Source organism: Tiliqua scincoides, chromosome 1 (assembly GCF_035046505.1).
Source record: "Tiliqua scincoides isolate rTilSci1 chromosome 1, rTilSci1.hap2, whole genome shotgun sequence".
Classification (NCBI taxonomy): domain Eukaryota; kingdom Metazoa; phylum Chordata; class Lepidosauria; order Squamata; family Scincidae; genus Tiliqua; species Tiliqua scincoides.
The window spans coordinates 282,144,287-282,171,915 of record NC_089821.1 but is presented as its reverse complement, the minus strand read 5'-3'; the positions used below and the strand labels follow the sequence as shown (position 1 = coordinate 282,171,915).

Sequence of the window (27,629 nt, the reverse complement as noted above, 5' to 3'; positions counted from 1 at the left end):
TGCCTTGCCAGGTGCTGTGAAATGGAAAAGGTTGAAAATCACTGCATATGGAGGACATTGCTCCCCACTCACCACACTGCCTGGCCAAAAGGATTAAGAGCCCAATCCTATGCATGTCTACTCAAAAGTATGTCCATTTATAGTCAATGGGACTTACTCCCAGGTAAGTGTGGATAGGATTGCAGCCTAAGGGCCCAATTCTATCCAACTTTCCAACACTGGTGCACTCACAATGCACCCTCAAAATAAGGGAACAAATGTTCCCTTACCCTGAGGAGGCCTCTGTGACTGCCTTCCCACCACAGGATGCAGTGCATGCCCCATTGGCACAGCTGTACCAGCAGTGGAAAACTGGATAGGATTGGTTCCTAAGCCTTTACAATTTGGGAAGAAAATGAAAATGAAAGGGAGAGAGAGAACCCTTAGGAAACTTTTATGTATTTGACTGGCTTTTGTCCTGCTAAGGGGGTGCCCAAGACAAAACCAAAATAACCCTAAATGCCATAAGAAATTTCACTTTTCAAAATTATGTTCTGCAACAAACTGGCCACACAGCTAGCAGGGGAGGCTATGGAGAAGCAGGGAAGCCAATGAAAATCACAATTTCACGTTTATTTGCCTGGCCCACATTTGGCCCCTATTGCATATGTGCAACGTTGGGCAGAAATGGCTTAATTCTAGCCCACCAGATTTCACTAGAATCCAATGAGTCAGAGAGTGAAGATGGTGCAACACTGAGCCTAGGAGAAGACAGCGCCCTCCTTCCTTGCAGAGTTCCACCCTGAGGTCAGATTGAAGTCTGAAACAGCCTGAATGGGGAGGAGGGATCACAGGCTCCTCACAGCGTGACAATAGGAGATCAGGTGAAGGGTTTTATTATTGTATCCGTTCAAGGGCGTGCACCATGTCCTCTCATACTTAGCACATTCTTAAGTACATAACTGGACTGTTTCCTTAACCGTGTCCCAGCAAAGAAACCACAGGAAATGTTGTAACTAATTTTTAACCCAAGGATTTGGGGTTCACTGCCTTTGCATCCTCTCCAGGGTGCTGCCTCAAAGTCACACACTCTTGTCATAACAGTTCACATGAGATTTCACTGAAGATTCCGTTATTGCCTCTTTCTGACTTCTCTTGAGCCCAATCCTAGGCATGTCTACTCAGAAGTAAGTCTCGCCGAGTTCAATGGGACTTACTCCCAGGTAAGCGTGCTCAGGATTGCAGCCTTAGAGCCCAATCCTATGCATGTTTACTCAGAAGAAAGCCCCATTATAGTCAATGGGATTTACTCCCAGGTAAGCGTGCATAGGATCGCAGCTTTGGAGCCCAATCCTATGCGTGCCTACTTAGAAGCAAGTCCCATTGTAGTCAATGGGGCTTACTGCCAGGTAACCGTGGATAGCTTTGCAGCCCTGGCCAACACCCAACGCAGGGCTAGGCTGACCACGAGATGCAGCGGGAGGACTCTGCCCCGCCCGGAGACTCAGAGCGGGCGCCCCTGCTGCGTCGCCTTCGGGTGCTGCGGGCAGGCGAGCTTCGCGCGGGCCAGCGGGGGCGCCCTCCTCGCGCCTGTCTCGGGCAGGAGCTGCCAGGCGGGCGGCGGGGGCGTCCTGCCCGGCTCTTGGCGTCATCGGAGCGCGCCGGGCCGGAGGCGGCGCCTGCCCTTGGGAATGTCAGGGAGGCGGTGGCACCTGCAGCAGCACGTGGGCGCCCGGCGGGGCTGCGGAGAGACCTGGCGGGACCATCCTCCTTCCCGGCGGTGAGTGGCGGCTGGGCGCGCCTCGGACCCCGCGCTAGGCAAGGGAGCTGCACGGCCTCGGAAGCAGCCTGTTCCGCGGAGCCCCCGCACGCGGCGAGGGCAGCACGGTCAGGACGAGGCGCAGAGGCGGCTTGTCCCGCCGAGGGAGACCAAAGGGCAGCCGGGCTGAGAGCCCAGTCCTATGCATGTCTACTCAGAAGTAGGTCCCATTGACTTCAGTGGGGCTTACTCTCAGGAAAGGGTCATAGGATTGCAGCCTATTAATGCCTACTCAGGAGTAAGTCTCATTGACTTCAGTGGCGCTTACTCTCAGGAAAGAGTGTGTAGGCTTGCAGCCTGAGAGCCCAAGCCGACGTATGTCTACTCAGAAGTAAGTCTCATTATAGTCAATGGGGCTTACTCTCAGGAAAGTGGATAGGATTGTAGCCTGAGCTAGGCTGTTGAGCCCCTTCTCTGTACCTGTGACACTTCCTGTTCAAACACAGCTGGGAAAGTTGCATCTCTGCCAGAATGGCGATGCTGGTGCAGCCCTCGCAGCTTGTCTCAGGAGCAGACAGCAGCTCCCTGTGCTTGTCTGCCCTGCCATACAAGAACAGCAGGCAGGCAGGCAGGCAGGCGTGTGCATGCTCTGGAACCAGGGCGGGCAAGCTGTGGTCTGGTTGACTGCCCTGAGGAGTTCCCACAGGTGTGCATGTGCAGTGGTGTAGCTAAGGCATCTGCTACCCAGGGTCAAAGAAGAACTTGTACCCCTCTCTGCATGAGAAAGTCAAATCTGATTAAGTACATAAATAAAAAGTGTACCCTGTATTGATTAGAGACCAGTGGCATAGCTGGCCACCCTGGAGTTCAAAGCAAAGTTAAAAGTGATATCCTCCATGTCACACCTGGAAGTAACATCATGCATACATTTTTTTCCAATTTAAAAAAATTCACCAGCCCATCCTGCCTGCCCTCCCAAGCCCCCTGGTTCCCCCCCAAGCCCCTGAAGCAAGGGGCACAAGCAGCCGGAGACTGTGATCCCTGCAAAGAATACCAATTTTTATGGCACTTCTTGCAAGAGGCAGAAGTGGCAATTGGGGGGGGGGTTGCATAGGCAGGCAGTCAGACTGTTGCCCCCAGGTAGCCTGCAGCCCAATGCAATTGCTACCACTGCACCCCCTCCAGTTATGCCACTGTTAGAGACACTGTGCTGGGGGGGAAGAGGGACAGTTATTCTCCCCTGCTAAATGTAAGAGGAGCACCACTTGAAAAAGTACCTCTTTACCCAGTTAGCAGGGGTAACTGTATTATGATACATGGAAATGAGAGCTGATTCAAATTAACACCTTATTGATTTCATGCTGTATCATAACACCTCATTGGCTCTCGAAACAATCAGTCTCACTGGTCAGTTTTGAGTTAAGGAAAATCCACTTTTTGTTCCATAAGGCAGTTGTGTTTTCATTTTCTGGTTAATTCGCTGTAACTTTTGATAGAATACAGATATACCAACACAGTTTGTTTCATTGCATTCTGCATTAATTACCTTTCCAATAATGTATTACATAGTAGTATCATACACCATTCAGAGCGCGATACCATAGTCTTTCGAGGCTGAAGGTTGCCAACATTGTATTCATACATACCAAGATTTTCACAGTTTTGGTCACTAGTGTCAAGCTCAACTTGTTGCCCACCTACAGCTTGTTGTTTGGTGCAATTGACACCTCTTTACCGCCCTTACCCCTTACACTGTATATATGCGTGTGTGAGAGCTGGCCTTCTGAAGCTGACATCCTTCCTGAGCTTGTCCACCTAGAAGGGTTGAAACTTCTTCTGTGGCCTCAAGGGAAGAGAAGAGGAAAGTGAATTGGGCTCCTGGCCCTTGCCCACCTTCCACCCAGAATCATGCAGCTGCCACTAAACCTGGGCAAGAATGGAGATCTAGATCTAGCAGCTGGGCTTGATCACAGGGTGCAGAGCACCCTTGTTTGAGTCCTGATGCTATTTCTGGGCTAGTTGGGATTGATAAGAATGGACTCCCTAGGGGGAGCATAATGTGAGTGAAAAGGGGCTTCTTGCTGCTCACTTTGGGTGGGTTTGGCCTGCAGTAACTCACAGCATCTTCCTTCCCAAAGGCAAACCACTCATGCTGGCTGTGAGGCTGAAACACCCTTTGGACTTCTTTGGACAAAGGGCAAAAATCTACAAATGCATAGAAGGGCAGGGCAGCCTTGGGGGGGGGGGATCTATTGTTTGCAAGCCTATGCAGCACTCCTTCCCCCCCCTTCTTTCTCCAGATAAAGATAAGTTGCATGTGATGTTTGCTGCCTTGCAGGGCAGGTGTTGGCCAAAGTTTCCACCCCCAGGATGTCACTGACTTGCAGGCCAAATGACCCAGGATTAGAGCAAATTCCCCCAAATGGCTGTGTGGAGGTGGTGGTGGTAAAGAGTGTGAGAGAAAAGTGACATTTGGTGGCCATGGTGGGTGCTGCTGCTGTGACCACAAGGGCTCCTCAATTACTCTTCCAGCAGAGGCCCAGGGGAACATCTGGCAGCCAACTCTTCCCTGAGCATCAGGGGGCCTGAAGGGTGTCAGAAGGCTAGGATAAACAGCAACAGTGGCCCCTACCCTTTGCTCTTTCTGGGGGCAGTGCAAAGGAAGTGTTTGGGTGCTCTTGGGTTCTGGCCAAGGCTGCCACAGGCAGGAAGGCAGTAGTCCTTCTGGGTCGTTGTCCCCCCTTTGCAGTCCTGTATTTCTCCCTGTCCCTCCTTCAGAGGCTGGGCAAGCCCCAGCAAAACTTGCAGTGCCTTAATCCTGGGAAATATGTGCAGGAGATGCCCAGTGCCAAGAGTAACTGCACTGCAGGCTTCTCGCCCCCTTTCTCCAGAATAAGCCAGGTTTGACCCTTTCCTCCCCACCCCATTTGGCCAAGGCCCTCTGCCTCTACTGCCCTTGTTGGTCAATTGTAGAAACAACTCCCATCCTCCTGCTTGGAGGCTTAATTTCTCTGTTTTGCTGTGGTCTGTTCAGCTGAAGTTTCTTGAGCAGTGTAATGAATGATGAAGGAAGCTTTCCAAGAGCTGAACTTGCTCAGCCAATGTAAAGCACTTTGCAAGATTACTCTGCTGCTCTGCATATTTAGTAGGGTCTTTGCTAAACCTGAGCTGCTGGATACCTCAGATCCAGGCTACCTAGCTGCTCTTTTGCCAGCAGGCTAAGCAGGAGATGCTTTCTGCTGTTCCCTCCTCCCCTTGTGTTGTTGGATTGTATGCCTGCAGGCTTGACCTTGTCTTGACTGTCTTATAGTCCAGATTCTTGAGAAATACTAGTTGTGCCTAGATAGAAGTGTACAGAGAGGGTGGAATAATAGTCTGAAGTGTGTTGCTGGCCTCTGCTTTTGGCTCTTGCTTTGAGCACTGTGAACCGGTTCCTTCTTTTTCTTGGTTTTACCACCACGATGAGTCTAGGACAACAGAGGGTCTTCTTAGCCCCTGGAAGCCTGGCCAATTTATTTTGGCATTGGTTGATCCCCACCTACCCACTGAGGATATCTGATGAAGTGGGCTGTACTGGCCAAAGTTTTGGCTGACATAAATGGCTTTTTCTGCAGTGCTTGCTGCCACAGCCTAAAAGGGCTGTTTCCCCTCCAGAAATCAGAGAGCTTCAGTGCCCCTCTTCCTTGCTTTCCAGAGCAGGTAACCTGGCCGTGCCCTCCCCACCCCATCAATATTTATGCCAATGCTTGGCTCTATTGCCCAATGCCAGATCATCTCCCACATGTGGAGTGGGGGAGGCAGAGTATCGGGCAGTACAATTCTTTGGTTTTTATCTTGGATTTCAAGGAGCTAGCTGACCCAGGGATATAGGGCCTACATTGCTGCTTCCAGGGAGCCTCCCTGCCTTTGCACTTGGGCTACGCAGTTTTAATAGCATGTCTTATGCATTGCTTAGGGCTCCCATGCTTGGGGGCTTGCCTAGGCCTGCTCTATTTTCTTTGGAGCCCTTTCCATTTTCTGGTGGCTTTGTTCTCTCCTGTCCCTCCATGGACTGCCCTCTTTATTGGACCTCTGACAAGGCCTTTGGGAGGGGGCCTGCAGGCCCACATTTGAGATCGGGCTCTGACTTTGCTCTGCCCCTATGCCCTTTCCCCCTTCACTCTGCAAGGTCTCTCTCTCCCCTCATCTTGCCCAGCATGCATGCGACTGGTTTCTCTCCATGGCTGAGCTTGAGGCCTGCAGACATGCATTTTGGTGGTTTTCCACCCCAAGCAGCTGCTCTGTATGATGAATGCTAAGTTCTCTTGTGAGGCATCGGTGGAGGGGGGCTCTTCTGGACTTGTACACTCCATTGGCTCCCAGTGAGCACCAAGGGTGCTTATCCAAGCTGCGTGAAAGGCCTCTTTGTCGCTAGCAGTGTCTCCTGAAGCTTCCTTGATATCAAGACCAGTATCGTCCAGGCACATGTTTTCGTTTGCGAGAAGGAGCTTCACTGTCTGCTCCGGTGTTTGCACTCAGGGCTTCGCCAGGGACAGGGTGTTGCTGCTGCTGCTGTGGCGGCACCTCATGCTGAGCCCTCGGCATGGTGCTGATGTTAGGCTGCCATGGCTGTGTTCTTTGGCCTGGACCCTGCCCTTTCAGCTAGGGAAAGGCTATGCTCCTGGCAGCAGTCCTGGCTTGTTTCAAAGTCTTCCCACTGCTATGCAGGAATGGGTGGACCTCACTCCCAAGCCAGATCCCGCTGGGAGCTTGCACAGGGCCTGAAGGGGTTACGATGTCTTGCCTGCACTCCCCACTTGGGCCCCTGCCAATGCTTGCTGGGTCAATAAGACTCTTCTCGCTCCCAGTCCTTGAGGCTCAGAGATTAGTGGCGGCTGAGTGAAGGTCAGTTATCTGTCTCACTTATGCTCCTCACCTTGGTGGCCACGGCCAGAGTTTGACCCAGTTGCTCACCTGCTGCTTCTTTTCTTTCCAGGTTGGCACTTCTTGGTCAAAACAGACTTCAAGATGCTGGGCGCTTGCTTGGCACTCAGCGAATGAACCGGTGCCAGCTTTGCTGGGAACAGACTGAATGGCTGCAGCCTGGTGGAAGTCAGTTTAGCCAGTAATGGGCAGAGCCCTAGAAGGCTGGTGATGGGCAAGAGCTGGTGACAGGTGCAGCTCAGCTCTCTGCCAGCTACTGACCAGCCGACCTGGTCCTAGGTGGTGGCTGCAGCTGTGTCATGGCGGCCGCAAAGTTTGGCGTGGCAGATTATGTCATTTTTGTGCTGCTGTTAGTGTTCTCAGCAGGCATTGGGCTGTACTATGCACTGAGTGGTGGGAAGCAGCGCACCGTCCAGGAGTTCTTGCTGGCCAATCGAAGCATGAGCTTTCTGCCCGTGGCCCTCTCACTGCTTGCCACCTTCCAGTCGGCTGTTGCCATCCTGGGCGTCCCTTCTGAGATCTATCGCTTTGGAACTGAATACTGGTTTCTTGGCTGCTCCTACTTTCTGGGGCTCCTCATCCCAGCTCACATCTTCATCCCTGTCTTCTACCGCCTGCGCCTGACCAGCACCTATGAGGTGAGTTGGGATGGAACCAGGCAGAGGATGAGGGCTGGTAAAATGCCTGGGGTGGGGAGGATTGGATTTTGTGTGCTTTCCATCTTGCACTACATACAATGCACAGATGTGGTTCCTCTGGGTCATCCCTAGCGGCTGTGTTAGTGGAGTGCATTGATGAAATGCCCCCAAAGTGTGGGTGTATGGACAGGTGGATGCCATGCCACTCCACAAAGTGGTTCAGGAAGAAGAAACAGACTAACTCAAAGTTGCAGAGGATGTTTCTATTTCAAAATTCTACCTCTGAGCTGAGGCCAATCTTGGGCCTCTCAGTCCTGACCCCTTCAGCCCCTACACTGCTCAGTTTTTACCTGCAATGGGTCTGGCTGACCACTGCCCACCAGGTCTCTCTTTGTCAGGTTACGCTCTCCTTAAGCATGTTGGCATAGTTCAAGAACGGCCTCTTCAGCACTTAGCGCAGATCATGTGTCCTTCACTCACCCTCTGTTTCCACCTTCCCATTCCTCTTCTCTCTGGGTGCCAGGCTCTGGCTTCCCCACTCTTCAGCCACCTGTAAGGGAAGAACGAAAAAAGCACCCATGCAACACTCATGCCCTGGTCAGCAAAGAAGCAGGACGTGATGAGGCACAATAGTTAAAGGGATACATTAGTGTTGTCACTTATTGATTACATACATTCACATAGATGTTATCACAAGAGTTTGCTTAGAACCATAATAGCTCTAGATTATGATATGATGAGTGTTGGTTTCCACGTATTTGTGTGTTCAGGGGCTGAATAATTTTCCTTCTTGGCTTTCTTTGTGTCTTGTTTTTCTAACCCTTTCCCCTGGGTCATTCCTGCTAATCTTTTTGTTTTCTGAGCTAAAAATCCCGTTATTCAAATCTTAAGGACTTTGATCCACTTCTGCAGATCATTGGCACCTCTCTCCTTCCCCATGTCCCAGCTGACTGTTTCTTTTTAACCAGTTCCAGCTTTTTCCTTATTGTAGAGGTCGGGTGACTAGAATGGCATAAAACATGCAAAATATACATTTTTAGCAATAAATTCATTTGCTGTTTTCCCTCCTTTTCCTGGCAATTCCCAGCACTGTTCTTGACTTCTTTGTGGCTGGAGTGTTGAACGTGCGAATAGCACCAGTTCAGGTTCACTGGGATTAATTTGAATTCTCTGGTTCTGACACTGACTTGAAAAATGGTTCAGGCCCAGCTTGGCCATGTTTCATGCAGAATAACATCAGGCCCTTTGCTTGCAATGCAACTTTATAGAATAAGAAACTTGTTTAGCATGGGGCAAAATGTTTATCTCAGACTTTATTGTAGAATTTGTAAGGGTGTTTGCAAACAAAATACTTTCAGCAGGATAAAACCCTGCTAACTGGCAAGGAGGCACTTTGTCAAGCGGTACCCCTTTCATATTTAGTGGGGAGGGGAGTGACTGTCCCTCTTCACCCCAGTGCAGTGTCTTTTCTAGTGGTGTTGCTTCTGCATCTTTTGAGACTGCGAGCCCCTTTGGGTCAGGGAGCTGTTTAGTTCTTTGACTTGCTCTGTAAACCAGTTTGTGAACATTTTTGCTGAAAAGTGACATATACAGTACATATTTTTAATAATGAAAAAGATCATAAACATTTTAGACTTGCAGTTGTCAGCCATGTGCCTGATTCATTGGACTGCTATTTCAAACCAGTTTTTGTGGTTAGGGGTTCAGTTCTGGATATTAGCAGGTTTGGGTGCAGTTGGGCAAAGTTGTTCTCTCTCTGCCTAGCCTACTTCACAAGGATGTTGTGAGTAAAAGGGCAGGTGTGCAGCCCTTTGCTTGGAGGAGGAGGATAAAAATGTAATAAAGCAAAACAATTGCTAACCTTCTCTTGTCCCAGCCTTGCTGCTGCTTCTTTTTTTTTCTTCTAGACAGTGCATAGGTCTTTTGAGTGATGTGCCATTGATGCCCACCCCCATCACATTTTGATGCTGTGATAAGGAGGGCACCCAGGAGCCTGGCAGTGTCTAGAGCAGCGGTTTTCAACCACAGTGCTGCGGCACACTGGTGTGCCGTGAGGCTGCCTCAGGTGTGCCGTGTGAGTCAGGCAGCAGCAGCAGCTGCTACATGTGGGAGAAGCGGCTTCTTGGAGCCTCGTGGCAGCAGGAGAAAAAGGGGCAGCCGCGCAGGGTCTTGGACGCTCCTGCTGTTGCTGGTGCCTGCTCCGTGCGCTGATTGGGCAGGCAGCCAGAGGAGCCTGGAAGAGCTCCCGGCCAGTGAAGGCGAGCAGCGAGAGCCAGGAAGGAGTGAGAGCAAGCCTGAAGGTGTAAGCGGGTAGGAGCCAGAAGCAGCTGGCTGGAAAGGATCCTGGAGAGACCCTTTTCCTTGCCAGCAATGCCCGAAAGTGACTCTGCCTGCATTGCCTCACCTGGCAAGGCTTTGGCTTTAAGGGTATGGACCACAATCCAATCCACACTTACCTAGGAGTAAGCTCCATTGACTATAATGGGTCTTACTTACCCATTATACATTAAGCATTATACTTAATGTATACCCATTATACATTAAGCATATGTAAGCATTATACTTACAAGTGATGCTTTTCTTTTTGCAGCTTCAGCCTCCTAGAGGGATACCTCTACAGGATTCCCCAAGCTTCAGAATGACTAAAAATAGATATCATAAACCACAACTGGTTTGTGATCACAAAACTGGAAGTGGGTCACAATATCTATTTTTAGTCATTCTGAGGCTTAGGGAGCACTGCGGAGCCATCCATGGGCTACCTGCGCGCCCCAGGAGGTTGGTACTGCAAAGAGTAAGTGTTTAAAAAATCCTTTTCTTCCCCAGCAGTGCATGATCCTAGTGATCATGTTACTGCCTTTTCTCCTCCCCACCCCTTGAGAGGCCATAGGGGGTGTGTAAGGAAGTTTCTTGATATGCCAACATTGTGCTCCCAGTTTTTCTTGCAGCTGGTGGAAGGGCAGCAGGGGCTGGAAACATGGCACTAGCCACCAGGGGTCAGCCAGAGAATGCTGGGCTGGCCGAAAATCCTTGGGGCTAAGTCGTGGGGATAGGGGTCTTCACAAAGTTAGGGGCCCATTTCTTCCACCACATGCTTGGCTGGGTGATGGAGCAATGTTCTCATTTGTGCTCAGCAGTCTATGTCAAGGTGTACATCACAGCATCTCGGGGGCCCCCACCTCTGTGCTATAATAACCTCATTTCTTTGTTTCTCCTCCTGACTCCTCTTCAGTACTTGGAGCTTCGTTTCAACAAGGTGGTGAGAATATGCGGTACAGCCACTTTCATCTTCCAGATGGTGAGTTCAGATATTGCCGCTCTTTCTCCCCCTCCATCATAAGAGCTGTATTCTCTCCTTGTAAGCCTCTGTGCTTGCTCAGGGTCCACATCTGCCTTAAGCTCCTAGTCCACATGTTGAAAGCTCTCCTATTGTGGCCACTAGTCTCATCTCACCTCTCCTGATTTTCTTCCCTCGTCCTCTTTTTGTCACATGAACTCCCTCTGCGCCTCTCTTTGGTTCCCATGTTACTCCCGTTCATAGCCATCAACCTGTTTCTTTTGCTTTGTGCCCTCTCTTCCCCATCAAAGCCTTTCCAAAGCACCAACAACTTGTCCCTCACCATTCCTCCTTTTGGTTAACTGGAGAGCCATATGTTGTGGGTCAGAGCGTCAGACTTGGGTCTGGAGAAGCAGGATCCAAATCAACTCTGGTTTAAGTTCAGGCAAACTGGCAAACATTGTAAAACAAATAAATGCCCACTTGGTCCTGAAGCTCAGTGAGTGACAATGGGCAAGTTGTTCTCTCCCAAACTAGCCTACCTCACAATGCTGTTGTGAGTAAATGTGGGGGCAAGTATGCTGCCCTTTGCTTTGGAGTGTGAACAGGATAAAAATGTAGTAAAGCAAAATAAGAGCTAACCCTCTCCTGCCCCAGCCTTGCTCCTTTGGGAGGGGGTCTAGACAGGGCAATGTATCATTTGAGTGCAGCACCGAACGTGCCACTGGCACTGCCCCATCAGACTTTGATGCTGTGGTAGGGAGGGCACCCAGGAGCTTGGTAATGCATGGAACAATGCAGTTAGAAATTATTCTGTGTTGTCAAGATCAAAGCATATACTGGAGAGCTCCCAAAGACATTCTCCAAATTGAGTGCAAGGCAAATGTGATTCAGTGTCGGCAAGTGTCAGGTGATGTACATTGGCCAAAAAATCCTAGCTTTGCATTTACATTAATGGGGTCTGAGTGGTTGGTGACAAGCCAGGAGCAAGTTCTTGGGATCGTGGTGGATATTGACTTGGTGTGTTGCAGCAGTGGAGACGGGGAGTTCCAAGCTGGGCTGCTTTTTTGCTGTTCTGTCAACAGAGGTCTGCCTTCCTCCTACAGGTGGTATATATGGGGGTCGTGCTCTATGCACCTGGGCTGCTTTTTTGCTGTTCTGTCAACAGAGGTCTGCCTTCCTCCTACAGGTGGTATATATGGGGGTCGTGCTCTATGCACCTGCGCTGGCTCTCAATGCAGGTGAGTAAGAGGACCCAATTTCAGGAGCCAAGGGCAAAAGATTTGCCTTGGAAGACTAAACCATTCAAGAGCAGAAAAGACAATCTCGTAGCATGTCAGAGGTGGAGGGCAGAGGGGATTGGCTGTTCCAGTGAGGACAATTACTGACTGGTGCAGGATGAAGTCCTGACTGGTGCAGGATGAAACAACATGAAGCTGGCCCTTTCCTGAGCCTTTTTTCTTGTTTACAGTGACACACTTTGACCTCTGGGTAGCAGTGCTGACCATCGGCCTGGTCTGTACCCTTTATACCACCCTGGTAAGTGCTCAGTGGGGGTGAAGGAAGCTTGACCTCATCTCAACCCCATAGCAACAGACTTCATAAAAAAACTCCTGTGCTATTTCCCCTTCTCTCCCCCCTCCCCCCCCCGACTTCTGGAGCTCCAGGTCAGGTTTGGAGCCACACAGCGTCCAACATTTTTGGCCTGGAAGGAGGTGCCGCGTATTCCTTGTGATTCAGTCGCTCTGCCCTCTCCTTCATGCAACAGTCATTTGAAACAGGCTCTCCTTGCTCTCCTTCTCCCTACAGGGTGGTCTGAAAGCAGTGATTTGGACAGATGTGTTCCAGACGTTTGTCATGTTTGCAGGACAGGTGGCTGTGATCGTGGTGGGCACCATCAAGGTTGGCGGGATGGGTCGTGTCTGGCAGCTGGCAGCTGACCAGGGCAAGGTGTCTGGCATTGAGTAAGTCTGGGGCTGGGTTAGCTCCTCTTCTTTCCTGCCTCCACTGGTTGAGGTGAGGCTTCTTGTGTGGGGATTTGCCTACTGAGGCTCCTCGCTGTGGGATGCCAGGTCCCACCACCAGTGATGTCAGCAGGGGCTGTGTTGGAGGGGCACGGGAGCCACACAGTTTCCTCCTCCCGTTTCCGCAGCCTCAACCCCGATCCTTACGAACGCCACACTTTCTGGACTCTGGCCTTTGGGGGTGTCTTCATGATGCTGTCTCTCTATGGGGTGAACCAGGCTCAGGTCCAGCGGTACCTGAGCTCCCGCTCGGAGCAGCAGGCTGTCCTGTGAGTGTGAGCTTGGGGGCGGGGGGCTGGACATGGTGCTGGGCACCCCATGCACCTCCCGCAATCCCTCAGTAGAGTGGGAATGGGGGCCTGTGCTTCAAGGTGACACCCCTCCTCACTTGCTCCAGCTCCTGCTACGCTGTGTTCCCATGCCAGCAAATCGTGCTCTGCCTCAGCTGCCTCACCGGCCTGGTCATGTTTGCCTACTACCAGGAGCGACCGTTGTCCCCAGAGCAGCACAGCGCCTCCCCTGACCAGGTTTGCGGCTCCACAGACTGCCAAGGCTTCTGCCATTTAGGGTGGAGATGTGTGGGTATGCCCCTCCTCTGTGCCCACCATACCTTGGGAGCAAGTGAGCAAGTCTTGCCTGATGTTGCAGCTGCGCAGACGTGGCTCCGGCACCTGCAAGTGAGAGTGGCAATGGCCCGGCCTTGCTCATCACCCTGTGGGCTTCCTCGGGTGTTCTGAAACATAACAAAAGAACTATTTCACAAGCCTTCATTGTAAGGAGTTTTTATTGTAGGGTACTGCTGTGTAACGTAAGATATTGCACTTTTTATTTTTTAAAAAACTGCTCTCTCCCTAAGAGTGCAATCCTAACCTGTGCTGGTACAACCAGCCCACAGTGGCCTGCACTGCATCTGACACAGGTTAGGTGCAGACTGAAGGTCACCACAGGGTAAGGGGATATTTTCCCTCTCACCCCGTGTCGAGCCCCAGTTTGCCGTATGGGGCCTACTTAGTTGGTGCAAATTTGAGCAGCCCGTGTAAGACTGCCCAGTCTAGGAGTGGGAGTTAAGGCTTGGCCTGCACTGCAGTCGCTGATCCCAACCCAGTCCTGAATCCAATCCACCTTCTGTTCTGTCATTCTCTGCCCCAAACACCCCCTCCCTCCCAGAACACCTTCCCACCACCCTCTCCCACTCCCTGCACTGCCTGGTGCAAACTTACCTCATCTGGCTGGCACAGGGGTTCGATCCAGCCCTGGTGACCCAGAATGGGCCTTACAGCATGCTTGCAACACTTGGGAGTCAGCACAGGGGGCCTGTGTCAGCTCAGCCTGAGGTCTGGATCAGGCTGTAAGTTAGCCTCTTAATTTAAAAAAAAAAGTTAGAAGTGTCTGCATAATTAATTCACTGAGTTCACTGACTTAACCAAACCCACTATAAACTAAACTAAATTTTATTAAATTTATAATACTGTGCACTAAGCTCCCTTTAGAGTTTGACATTCCTTAGACATTAATTAAACTAACCAGTTTAATTAAACTTAACCAGGCTTCAAGAAGTATATCTTTTATTCCAGTGGATGGGACGTACCCTCCACTCCTTTCTCTTCAACCTTGGTTCTCATTCCTTTCTCTCTAAAAGTTTGCATCTTTTCTCCCTTCCTCTCCTGCCTTTATTGTATTTTGTTTCATCATGGTTCACAAACAATGTTGTGAGGCCTATATTTAGACCTCTCAGCCTACTGGTTACCAATGCTGCTTCTTCCTCTTTGAAATGGGTTTGAACCAGCATTTTGTCTAACTGGTATCCCATGCCAGCTGCCTATTTTCTCTTGACTTCCATAGAGCAATTGCAGCTTCAGAATTCATCCTAGTGCTACATTCTAAATCAACAGGTTCTTCACTCTCTAAATATTTTGAAGTTGGGTTTGGTTCTTCCATAAACTTCAAAATATCTTTTTTTCTCTGGCACTACCCTCAGTTTTTCTTTCTTGGAACATTCTCTGTCTTCTCATCTTGAATGAGGAAAAAAAATCTGTTTTCTCCTTCATTTCCTGAACTAATATTGCCTTTGCCTCCTTGTTGGACCAGAATTTTCTTTGTCTCTAAGTGGATTCAAATCTTGGTTAACTGCCTGTGTGATTCTTCACAATTCCTCAACTGTGATTCTAAGTTTTATTATGTTGTATATTCAGTTTGTTGTTCTCTATCACACTTCCTCTTTTAGTAGTTCAGTTTCTTTAATGTTTTGTTTAAACTCATTTGTCATCTGGGTTTGTCCTTTGTCCTTTTCCAAATTTCCATTCCTTATTTATTAAAAATTTTTAAAAAACCCATGCCAGTAATAAATCTTGGTTTCCATTGTCCATAATTGTAGACTATATTGACAGTAAAAAAAAAAAATCACTGAATGAAATTAAAGTTATTCCATTTAGGAAAAATATAGAAACACTGCCAACTGTTTCCAGATCTCTCCTCAAGCAGAACAGCTGGGCATGGCCACATGGGCAAGCCCTCCTGGCAAGGCATCGCATACTGTTCTAACCCTAGCTGGGTCTTTGTGGGTCCATCTGGAAAAGAGCAAGCTCTCATTCCTGGCATGATGGGGCTGTCCAGTTCCTTGACTTGAAGGGAAAGCAAAAAGGGAGGAAGGCTTCATATTCCTCAAGAGGGGCAAATCTTTATGTGTTACAGGTTACGTTCCCCCCTCACCTCCATATGCTCTTAAAATGTTGGCTCTGCATCAGCTTTAGGCTGTGGTTGTCCTCTTTTGTTTTACCGGCCATCTCTCTACTTCCGCTTTATAGATGGTCCTCTACTTCGTAATGGACGTACTGCAGGAAGTGCCTGGACTCCCTGGTCTGTTTGTGGCTTGCCTCTTCAGCGGCTCCCTCAGGTGAACTCTCCCCCGTTACCATTGACCTCAGGGCCAGATGGGGACCCAGAAGGACTTCTGACCTCACTCTCTCCCACTCACCATTATTTCTTGATTGGGCAGCACCATCTCCTCAGCCTTCAGCTCATTGGCAACAGTGACGATGGAGGACCTGATTCGCCCTTTTGTGGCCAGCATTCCTGAGCAACGGGCCACCCTCTACTCCAAGTTGCTAGGTGAGTTGCCCCCTAGGAGGCTGGAAGAGTGGGAGGCCAGTCTGTGCCACTGCAGCCACCAGGGACATCTCTTAACTCCATAGACTTGACTGGTTCTCCTCTCTTGACCCTCACCCATTTCTCTCCTTAGCTCTTGGCTATGGGCTCCTCTGCCTGTGCATGGCTTACGTATCCTCCATGATGGGTCCAATGCTCCAGGTGAGTGCTACAGCATAGTAAGAACATTTTTGTTTCTGCTATGCACAGAATTCTTGCTATGAAGGAGCGTTAGCCCTGCACAGGGCAACCCTGGGTGACCTTTAACCAGTCGTTCTTGACAGGGAGCAGGGAAGAAAATGACTGTTCTGAAGCCAAGTGAGTAAGATGGGCATTATAAAGCATTCTGAGAACCCAGAGGAGTATCTCCCCCATATATGTGGGGATTCCATTCCAGGGCCCCACAGAAACAGCAGATATGGGGGGACCCTATATAAATAACAGAAAGCAGGACAGTTAAATAACCCTATATAAATAACAGAAAGCTTGCACATTCGATTCTTCAGTTAAGCAAGAATGTTAAGCAAGAAACACCTGCACTGCAAGCACTAGAAGTGCATTTCAGGTGCCTTAAAAAATAGTAAGCAGTGATGAACTGTGAAGCCCCCAAAGTCACACCTTCTCCCTCTTGCCCTCCTTAGGCTGCCATCAGCATCTTCGGCATGGTGGGGGGGCCCCTGTTGGGACTCTTCTGCCTGGGCATGTTCTTTCCTTGTGCCAACTCTGTGGTGAGTGTTGCTGCCCCCAGGAGCCTCCTGGGCCCTGTTCTGCTTTCTTTGAGGCTGCTTATTGGGCACTTTGAGGCCCTTCACATGTGTGTCTGGCTCTCTCTGAGAGGAAGAAGACAGCAGGAGTGGTGCTAAGGTGACAAGGAATTGTGTTTGGGGGGGCTGGGGCCAAACACCTCATTTCTCTTCTACCCCCCCCCCCGGGCAAGGAAAGCTGCAGCAGTGTTGCCGGGAGGGTAATTTACTGCCTTGCTGGTGTGCATGTATGGGGCATATGCCTTCCTATGTCCACCTATCCAAGACCTACCCTGTGTGTTGTTTGGTCTGCTCTGTATCAGATGAGACCTGACCCTCTCTTCCTCCTTCCTCCTCAGGGTGCTGTGGCTGGTTTGGCTGCAGGGCTAGCCATGGCATTTTGGGTGGGCATTGGAAGTATGCTGTCTGCACCCGTGAAGACCACCATCCCCTCACTGGATGGGAACCTGACAGCAGCCATCATGACAACGCCACTGACGTCTACCATAAATCCTCAGAGGTAAAGGCAAGAGATGAGAAATCTGGCTGCCAGGAGGTTGTGCAGGGAGGAAACCCAGCTGGGCAGTGAGAAGGGGGCAGATATAGCTTGGTACCCAGGTCCTGGTGGGTGGAACCCAGAATTTAAGAGGCAGGGAGTAGACTGTGCCTTAATATGAAAGAAGAGTCCTGCAGCATCAGGCCAAGGGTGGGTTGCTTCTTCCCATGGTGGCCTCGGGTTGTCTCTAAATATCCCCCAAGCAGCCCTGTTGCTGTTACTTTCCAAAGCAGAGTGCCTCTGAACATGGTGGAGCCAATCAGGTGTCACAATCAAGAGCCACTGCTAGACCTCTCATCTACCTCCTCACATGAGTGCAGTGCCCTCTCAAGCACCTGAACCAGTGGCTGTGGTTTCCAGAAACGGATTGTCTTGTTCCAGGAGCACACTTTGGAGAGGCCTGGCTTAGCAGATGGAGCAGCCCCTGACTCTTTCTTTGTGTTCCATCCAGGTGCACAGGGCTGCAGAAATTCTACAACTTGTCCTACATGTGGTACAGTGCGCATAACTCCACCACTGTCATTATTGTGGGGCTCCTGGTCAGTTTTCTCACTGGTATGTGCCAAGTCTTTAGAGGGGAAATCAGAAAACTGAGTTGCTGAGCCTTTTCATGATGGAGATGGGGGGTGTTTTGCATTGGTGGGCTCATGGAGGTGTCAAGCTTGGGCAATCCTGGGTACCACAGAGTGTGCTGCCGTTGTTTCGACCACAAGATTTGCATACTAGTGGACTTGGGACTGGAATTTGGGGGGAAGGGGGAGAGGAATGGAATCCTTCCTGAAACCCACCATCTTCACCTTGATGCCCTCTGATTTTAGCCAAATCATGCCAGCCCTACCTCTAGCCTTCTCAGTTTATAAGGAGGCTGTATCAAAATGTAACAGGATTGGTCAGGCCACTTAGGGTAGGAGGGGGGAACATAGGGTGGGGAAGAGTTAGGAGCACAGCATGCCATAGCGTGGCTTAAGAATTGCATGTATCGGGCGGGGGGCTCTTTTGCAATCCTGAGCCTCCTGCTCGGTGGGTGGGGGCAAGTGCCAGTGTAGGGCTGTCCTCTTCATCCACCCTAGGAGAACTACTTGGTCCCTACAGGGCATCTTCCTCCCATTAATGTTGCCTTCTCTCCTCTGCCCTACAGGCCCCACCCGTGGGGAGGATGTGAACCCCCACACCATCTTTCCTGTGCTTCCACGCCTCTTCTGCTGTTTGCCTGTCAGGTACAGGAACAAACTGCGCTGTGGAGTCCGTGACCCTGCAGAGGTGAGATCTGCTGCAGTGGAGGCCTGGAGTGATGCCTGCTGAGAATGTGCAACCTCCAAATCAAGCGCATGGGGGTGCAGCCTCCCTCAGTGGGTTGCATGTCCCACATAGTGCTGAAAGGCTGCTGGAGTTAGTCCTCTGGAGCTAGCTGCCTCTCTGAGGTCACCCAGCAGAGGGGAGTTGGCACCACCTAGTGGGGGAAAAAACTTCCGTGTACTTTTTGTGTGGCAGGTTCAGGCTGCCAGACTCCCATCCTCAGCTGGGGACCAGAGGGGCCTGCTGAGCTTCTTCTGCTTTTCCCAGTGGCTGAAGGGCTGCCAGTCCTCCTCCACCTCAGGAGACTGTGCACACATGGGGACAGGTGTCCTGATTTCCTCCTGGGGCCCAGACAACACAGCCTTGCTCTCTCCCTCTCCTTGGTTGGGGCATCATCCTATTCATGGCCACTGCTGGGCCTCCTCAAGACCCAGTTATCTAGCAAATCCTGCCAGGAGCCATTTGACCCTCCTTTGTCCCACAACTCATTTGTCAGCCTCACCTCTTGAGTGCCAAGCAAGCCGTCCATGCAGGGCCTGCCCCTGTCATGTCTGGTGTACAGATATGTTGATAGGAACAAGCATTGCAGTGTTGACCACGCTTTTCAGATGTGGATTTTTGAATTCACTCTGAGGTTTTGTGGAGCACATGCAAGTGCCTGCTGCTGGGTCAGGCCAATCTGCCACCATCGGCCACTGACTGGTAGCAGTGGCTCTCCAGTGTGCAGGCAGGCATTTCTGTAGGCCTTCCCTGAAGATGCTGCCAGGGGTTTCACCTGGGCCCTTGTGCGGGCCAAGCGGGGGTGGCTCTGTGGTTGAAGGTGCGCAATGGACTGGGGTTTATTGTTCACAAATAGGGGAAGTGCATGCCAGTAAGTCTGGGCATATTGAAGTGATGGAGGGGGGTGGGGGTGGGCTTGGGACAGTGAAGGCAGTGGATCCAAGCAGAAGGCAGTGGGGAGGGGGGAGTTGCATTCTGGAAGGGCAGTGCTTGAGTGCTCTGTCTTTGTTGTTAGGTGGGAAGCAGCTCTGAGCCAGCCTCTCTGCCCATGGAGAAACCCAGCAATGGCCTGCTGAATGGACAAGCAGAGGGCCTGCACTCAGAGAGCGACAATTCAGAGGGGACAGAAACGGGCGAGGGATTTGCCCGGCCTGATGGTACTCATACCTACATTCTGCGTGAGACAGCGCTCTGAGCTGGCAGGGGGTGTCTGCAAGGAAGGCAGCCATTCCAGCCCTGCCTCCATATCACCATGGTTCATCATCTGTAGGACCCTGGATGTGCTCCTTAGGTGGGAGGTGGACAGAAGCCCTGCTCCAGCCTGACAGGCTTCAGTGCTGCTTCTCTTAGTGCACTTGACAGTGCCAAGCCCTGTGGGAAACGGGTGCATACCCTGTGCACAAGTGGCTTCCTGCCCCTCCCCTCAATGCCTAGATGGTTATCAGGTGTAGGGGTCACTTTGCCAAAGAAGTCTTGCAGTGGAACCACCCTGCTTTGGGAGCAGATGGGATCTGCACTCCAATCCAGCTTGCCCTCCCCCGTTACAGGGCCTGCTGCGTCATAGGTGGGATTTCATTGACCATGTTCCCTGCAGGATCCAGGTCGACATCTGCTACATGTGGGGTCCTTTGGGGCACAGTCATCCCTACATTCCACCAGCTCATCCGTCAAAGGGCAGGTCTCCTTCCCCTTGCCTGACTGTGCCACCCCTTCCTCTCTGTTTTTTGTACTTTGCACTTTGGGGGTCTGCGAGAAGTTGTTTATTTTCCGGTCTTCGTTTCTTGTCTTACTCAGTGTTGTTGCTCTTAATAAAAATGCTCATGGTTGCTATTGCTGGTTTTGTACGTGGGGTAGGTGGAAGCATCTGCCTGAAACTATCTAAAATACACTTGGTGCCACTGCAAGGAAGGCCAGCTGCGTCTTCCACCCCTCAAGGACCTACTGCGGCCTTTTTTTCCCCTGGAAAAGGAAAGCTTTTCTGGTATTCTCCACTTGCCTTCCCAGGGCAAGTGTTTGTGTTTGTTTGTGTCTGTTTGTGTTAAGCAACATTAAGAAATGTCACCAGAAAACGTGTGAATGGAACTCCATATTGAACCCACATCTTTCCCAAGCATATCACCCAGTTAATTTCCTGCCACAAGTGGATGTTTCTGTGAGGCTCTGGGAAACAAAGATGCCATAAGCCTTGGCTCCTTGGGGTGATGCTCTGCAGGTTCCTTGTGTGCCCTTCGGCAGTAGATAAATGTTGTGTTAGGTAAAATTGTTTCAGTGCTCTAAATTCTCAGCTCAACAGGACGTCCTGCAGTAGCCAAATGGCCTCCTGCCTCAGCACCTTTATCCTTTGAAGGAGGAGGCATGGAAAAGAGTATGCTGGCAGGAATGATTCCTGGGGCCAGAGCTAATGGAAGGGGAGAGAGGCTTGATCTCTTAGCCACAGTGAGTATAGGAGCTGGATGCCTCAATCCCACACCTCCAGGTAGCTGCCATATACGCCATCCCAACAGTTACAAACTCCAAGAGGACATGACACACTGCCAGTTGCTTCCCCTGGTTTTTGGTGTACTAGGCAGCAATCAGTGTGTCAGCCTCTCTGGGCTACAGCTTGGTGGGCTTGCAGTTTCTGGTGGGAACCAGAGCAAGCAGCTGGTCTGGCTCTGCTCAAGTGCAAGAGCCAGCTGTAATGCTGCAGTCATTCTTGCCCATCCCAGCTCCAGTGAGTGGAGGCCCTGGTATCTGCTTGGTATGTCCCCAAACATACCTCTGCAGACGCGTGTGGCCTCTGGGAACCAAGTGCCTCTGGGAACTAAGTGCCAGGTAAGGCACAAGAGTTTAGCATCTGGGCGAGGAGAAGGCAAGGAGACCTCTGAGTTTTGGAGAAGGAGAGGAGGAGGAGCAGGAGGAGGAGGTAAGTGTACTCATTCTAACGCTTTGTCTTTCTAACTCCCTGTCTTCTAACCTTAATCTTACCTTTAAAGCAACCTTAAATCAAAATTGAAAGTTAGCACCTAAGGGAGGTACATAGGGCTACTCGTGAGCAGGAGCAGAGTCCTACTCGTGAGTAAGTGCCCAAGGGTCAGGCATTTAAATCAAAATTGAAAGTTAGCTGCACCTAAGGTAGCACTTAATCGAAGGAAGGGAGGAGGATAAAGTGAAAAGCAGGTTTTCTACTTGTTTAAATTAAACCTATACTTAACCCAGGTTAAACCTAATCTAAGTTAGAACATAACCTAAACAGGTCAGTAAATTGGGACACAGGATCTAGTGAGCAATAAATAATTAAACAAACCCAAATAAAAACTAGCTTGAGGTTACAAAAACAGTCCAGCCTAAGAGAACAGAACTAGGAGGGAAAGGACCTAGGAAGGGCCAATTCCCAACCCATTAAGAGCCCCAGTAGGCTAATCCAAGCAGTCCATTCAGGAGCCTGCAGAGTAGGTCACGCCCATCAGCAGCCATTTGCCTTCCTGAGCTTTTGTAAGCTCACCTGGGAAGGCCAGCCCCCTTTCAATCAGGAAGGAAGGAGGGGGGAGGAGCCAGCCAGGAGTATAAAGCTAGGCGGGCCATCGCGTGAGGCTCTCTGCAGACGCGTGTGGCCTCTGGGAACCAAGTGCCTCTGGGAACTAAGTGCCAGGTAAGGCACAAGAGTTTAGCATCTGGGCGAGTTCAGCGGCAGGGCGAGGAGGCCAGGGCCCCATACACTGCCCTTCCTCTTCCCTAGAGAAGAGGGCTGCTATCCAGTGTACGGTTTTAAAAGGACCCCTAAATAAAACAACAACAACAAAAAAGCTATGCAGTCAGACAGCCAGCAGCAGGGTGGGGGCTATCCAGTGTTCTGCATTGAGTGCCACATGTATGATTATATGCCTCTGGGGCATAAGTCATGGGTGTGTCCTCGGTGCAAGGAGCTCCAGGCTCTCAGGGAACATGTCCGCTCCCTTGAAGCCTTGGTGGCCGACCTGGAGAAGCGCAGGCAGCCAGAGGAGGACCGTGGGGAGACTTCCGGGGACGATCAGGCTTCGTCCCAACCTCAGGCGTGCAGCTCCTCGGCTGCCCGGGTGGGAAGTCTCGGGACTGGAGGACGTCATCCTGGAGAGGAGGGAAACAATCCCCTAGTGGGGACCCCTTCTCCAGGGGATGGGCCCGTATCCGAGCGCACTCGGGATACTCCTCGGCGGGAGGGGGGTCGGGGGCTTCTTGTAGTGGGGGATTCGATTATTAGAAACATAGAGAGGGGGGTTTGCGACGGATGTGAGGACCGCATGGTGACTTGCCTGCCTGGTGCGAAGGTTGCGGACATCACTTCTCGTCTAGACAGGCTAGTAGACAGTGCTGGGGGAGAGGTAGCAGCTGTGGTGCATGTCGGCACCAACGACGTGGGCAAGTGTAGCTGGGAGGTCCTGGAGGCCAAATTTAGGCTTTTAGGCAGGAAGCTGAAAGCCAGGACCTCAAAGGTAGCGTTCTCTGAAGTGCTACCTGTTCCACGCGCAGGGCCAGCTAGGCAGGCGGAGATCAGGGGTCTCAATGCGTGGATGAGACGGTGGTGTAGGGAGGAGGGGTTTAGATTTGTTAGGCACTGGGGAACGTTTTGGGACAAGCGGGGCCTGTACAAGAGGGACGGGCTCCATTTGAACCAGAATGGAACCAGACTGCTGGCGCATAACATTAAAAAGGTGGCAGAGCAGCTTTTAAACTGATCCCTGGGGGAAGGCCGACAGGAGCCGAGGGGCATCCGGTTCGGGACTCCTCATCCCTATGGGATGAGGATGGGGAGGTTAGAGAACAACAAGACAAAGGCAGGGTAGGAGAAGAAATTGGGAAAGGTAGGGTGATGGGATGTGATAGACGGTTTGGCACAATGAGAGGATGCGGGGACAAAGGAGCGAATAAGCAGCCCATCCTGGGGCATTCCGTGTATAAATGCTTTTATGCGAATGCCCGAAGTCTACGAGTAAAGGTGGGAGAACTGGAATGTCTGGTGACAAGGGAAAATATTGACATAGTGGGCATAACGGAAACCTGGTGGAATGCGGAGAATCAGTGGGATACCGCAATCCCGGGCTATAAACTCTACAGGAGGGACAGGCAGGGGCGTGTTGGAGGTGGGGTGGCCCTTTATGTTAAGGAAGGGATAGAATCCAGCAAAGTAGAGATTGAAGGTGGGTCCGACTCCACCGTAGAATCTCTGTGGGTTAAATTACCAGGCTTGTGCAGCAATGTAATACTGGGGGCGTGCTATCGTCCTCCAGACCAGAAATCTGATGGGGACCTTGAAATGAGGAAACAGATCAGGGAGGTGACAAGGAAGGACAGGGTTGTAATCATGGGGGACTTCAATTATCCTCATATTGACTGGGTCAATTTGTGTTCTGGTCACGATAAGGAAACCGGATTTCTTGACGTGCTAAATGACTGTGGCTTAGATCAGCTAGTCAAGGAGCCCACCAGAGGACAGGTGACTCTGGATTTAATTTTGTGCGGTACGCAGCACCTGGTTAGAGATGTAAACGTTACTGAGCCATTGGGGAACAGTGATCATGCTGCGATCCGTTTTGACGTGCACGTTGGGGGAAGAATATCAGGCAAATCTCTAACAAAAACCCTTGACTTCCGACGGGCGGACTTCCCTCAAATGAGGAGGCTGGTTAGAAGGAGGTTGAAAGGGAGGGTAAAAAGAGTCCAGTCTCTCCAGAGTGCATGGAGGCTGCTTAAAACAACAGTAATAGAGGCCCAGCAGAGGTGTATACCGCAAAGAAAGAAGGGTTCCACTAAATCCAGGAGAGTGCCCGCATGGCTAACCAGCCAAGTTAGAGAGGCTGTGAAGGGCAAGGAAGCTTCCTTCCGTAAATGGAAGTCTTGCCCTAATGAAGAGAATAAAAAGGAACATAAACTGTGGCAAAAGAAATGTAAGAAGGTGATAGGGGAGGCCAAGCGAGACTATGAGGAACGCATGGCCAGCAACATTAAGGGGAATAATAAAAGCTTCTTCAAATATGTTAGAAGCAGGAAACCCGCCAGAGAAGCGGTTGGCCCTCTGGATGGTGAGGGAGGGAAAGGGGAGATAAAAGGAGACTTAGAGATGGCAGAGAAATTAAATGAGTTCTTTGCATCTGTCTTCACGGCAGAAGACCTCGGGCAGATACCGCTGCCCGAACGGCCCCTCCTAACCGAGGAGTTAAGTCAGATAGAGGTTAAAAGAGAAGATGTTTCAGACCTCATTGATAAATTAAAGATCAATAAGTCACCGGGCCCTGATGGCATACACCCAAGGGTTATTAAGGAATTGAAGAATGAAGTTGCAGATCTCTTGACTAAGGTATGCAACTTGTCCCTCAAAACGGCCATGGTGCCAGAAGATTGGAGGATAGCAAATGTCACGCCTATTTTTAAAAAGGGAAAGAGGGGGGACCCGGGAAACTATAGGCCGGTCAGCCTAACATCCATACCGGGTAAGATGGTGGAATGCCTCATCAAAGATAGGATCTCAAAACACATAGATGAACAGGCCTTGCTGAGGGAGAGTCAGCATGGCTTCTGTAAGGGTAAGTCTTGCCTCACAAACCTTATAGAATTCTTTGAAAAGGTCAACAGGCATGTGGATGCGGGAGAACCCGTGGACATTATATATCTGGACTTTCAGAAGGCGTTTGACACGGTCCCTCACCAAAGGCTACTGAAAAAACTCCACAGTCAGGGAATTAGAGGACAGGTCCTCTCCTGGATTGAGAACTGGTTGGAGGCCAGGAAGCAGAGAGTGGGTGTCAATGGGCAATTTTCACAATGGAGAGAGGTGAAAAGCGGTGTGCCCCAAGGATCTGTCCTGGGACCGGTGCTTTTCAACCTCTTCATAAATGACCTGGAGACAGGGTTGAGCAGTGAAGTGGCTAAGTTTGCAGACGACACCAAACTTTTCCGAGTGGTGAAGACCAGAAGTGATTGTGAGGAGCTCCAGAAGGATCTCTCCAGACTGGCAGAATGGGCAGCAAAATGGCAGATGCGCTTCAATGTCAGTAAGTGTAAAGTCATGCACATTGGGGCAAAAAATCAAAACTTTAGATATAGGCTGATGGGTTCTGAGCTGTCTGTGACAGATCAGGAGAGAGATCTTGGGGTGGTGGTGGACAGGTCGATGAAAGTGTCGACCCAATGTGCGGCGGCAGTGAAGAAGGCCAATTCTATGCTTGGGATCATTAGGAAGGGTATTGAGAACAAAACGGCTAATATTATAATGCCGTTGTACAAATCGATGGTAAGGCCACACCTGGAGTATTGTGTCCAGTTCTGGTCGCCGCATCTCAAAAAAGACATAGTGGAAATGGAAAAGGTGCAAAAGAGAGCGACTAAGATGATTACGGGGCTGGGGCACCTTCCTTATGAGGAAAGGCTACGGCGTTTGGGCCTCTTCAGCCTAGAAAAGAGACGCTTGAGGGGGGACATGATTGAGACATACAAAATTATGCAGGGGATGGACAGAGTAGATAGGGAGATGCTCTTTACACTCTCACATAATACCAGAACCAGGGGACATCCACTAAAATTGAGTGTTGGGCGGGTTAGGACAGACAAAAGAAAATATTTCTTTACTCAGCGTGTGGTCGGTCTGTGGAACTCCTTGCCACAGGATGTGGTGCTGGCGTCTAGCCTAGACGCCTTTAAAAGGGGATTGGACGAGTTTCTGGAGGAAAAATCCATTATGGGGTACAAGCCATGATGTGTATGCGCAACCTCCTGATTTTAGGAATGGGTTAAGTCAGAATGCCAGATGTAGGGGAGAGCACCAGGACGAGGTCTCTTGTTATCTGGTGTGCTCCCTGGGGCATTTGGTGGGCCGCTGTGAGATACAGGAAGCTGGACTAGATGGGCCTATGGCCTGATCCAGTGGGGCTGTTCTTATGTTCTTATGTTAAACATATTTACCCCACTCACATCAATTAATATTTAGATCACTCTGGGCTCTAGGCAGCAAGACAGAAAAATACACCCAAGATCAGCTAAAAAATAAAATAGCAGTGTCATAGAAGGGAAGCCCCTCCTATCTGCCTGCCCTTGGCCCACAAAACACTTTAGCTGTACAGGAACAAGGTCTTTTGGTATCTCTGAAATCAGCTCAGATTTGGCTGCACTGTGAGGGGAAGTCATGCCAGAGGTGGGGATTGTCTACCACTTGTCCTGCCTCCTTGCAGTCCCAGTTACGCAACTGAGGGACATCTTTGGACTCCAGAGAGATCACTGCAACACAAGTAGTCTCCACAATATGGGCCAGCCCTGACGTGAGCCCTCCCTGCCCCCCCCCACCCCAGATCACAGCAGGCACAACCCTTGGGTGGGGTAAGAATGCTCAGTTCCTTGCAGAGATGCATTCCTTCTTGAACCAAGGACAATATGTGGCTGAGTGAGCAGCTGAAACCTTCCAGCACAAGAGCCTCTGGGAAGTGTTTCCCTTGTACACGGCAGGGAGAGTACAGCTCTGGCCTCCAGATCCAGCCCTTTCCAAACTCCCCAACCCAGTTCTAACAATGAAAAGGCTTTGCCACCAGCACACCAGGTGAATGCATTCTCTTATCTGTATAGAACTTAACTGATTTTCTGTTATGATTTTAGGCATGCAATATTTGTTTTTCTGTGAGCTCCCCTGGAGGTTCAAGTGTGGAATCAGAAGAGCAGGCATGTTTCCTACATGGAAACAAAATAACTCAGCAGAAGGATGGTTGTCTCAAGTAAAAGGCCTGCCAAAGCCAGAAACACAACTGTACAACTGCCAACCCCTTGGTGATACTGTACCCAGAACAGGCTGTACACCCAAATCTAGGTTGCCTTTCTTATTGCCTGATCATCAGTTGCTCTGTTCACATTCAGTTGCTGAGTGCTAGCCAAAATCCAATCCAGGATTTCCATTGCTTCCCTAGAATCAGATAAAAGTGAGGGGAGAGTTGGGTGTCCTTGGTCTGTGATTGGCATAGCAATTCCAGCAGTTTCAGAGATGTTGCCAAGCGCTAGAGAAGAGATAGGGCCCAATGGAACTGTGGAAGCCAACAGGTTGAGCCATAGGCTCCCAGCACCATCTTCTGAGACCTCCTGTCCTGTAGGAGCAGAGCTACTCTAAAACAGCACGCACAGTCTCCCAACCCATCCAGGCAAAGTGGCCCAGAAGACTAGTCTGGTCAGTTGTATCAAATGCCCCAAGCCGCCCAGTGGAAACAAGTCTCTCCCTGGCAATTTTCCAGCCAAGATCATCCACAGGTTGTCTGAAGCAGGTCCACACCCAGACGGCTGAGGATCAAAATAATCAGCCT

The 27,629-nt window shown here is 50.5% G+C and overlaps 1 protein-coding gene across 1 annotated transcript; it reads left to right on the top strand.

Annotated features, from left to right (window-relative positions):
* Nucleotides 1-1,665: 1,665 nt before the first annotated feature.
* SLC5A6 (solute carrier family 5 member 6) lies at nt 1,666-20,158 on the top strand. Its single transcript, XM_066612024.1, has 16 exons — nt 1,666-1,759; nt 6,714-7,299; nt 10,532-10,597; nt 11,766-11,817; nt 12,048-12,115; nt 12,386-12,540; nt 12,729-12,869; nt 12,998-13,127; nt 15,405-15,493; nt 15,596-15,708; nt 15,839-15,906; nt 16,386-16,472; nt 16,847-17,007; nt 17,495-17,598; nt 18,182-18,303; nt 19,355-20,158. The coding sequence occupies exons 2-16, from the start codon at nt 6,961-6,963 to the stop codon at nt 19,532-19,534; spliced, it is 1,875 nt and encodes a 624-aa protein (XP_066468121.1). The 5' UTR covers nt 1,666-1,759; nt 6,714-6,960; the 3' UTR covers nt 19,535-20,158.
* Nucleotides 20,159-27,629: the final 7,471 nt, after the last annotated feature.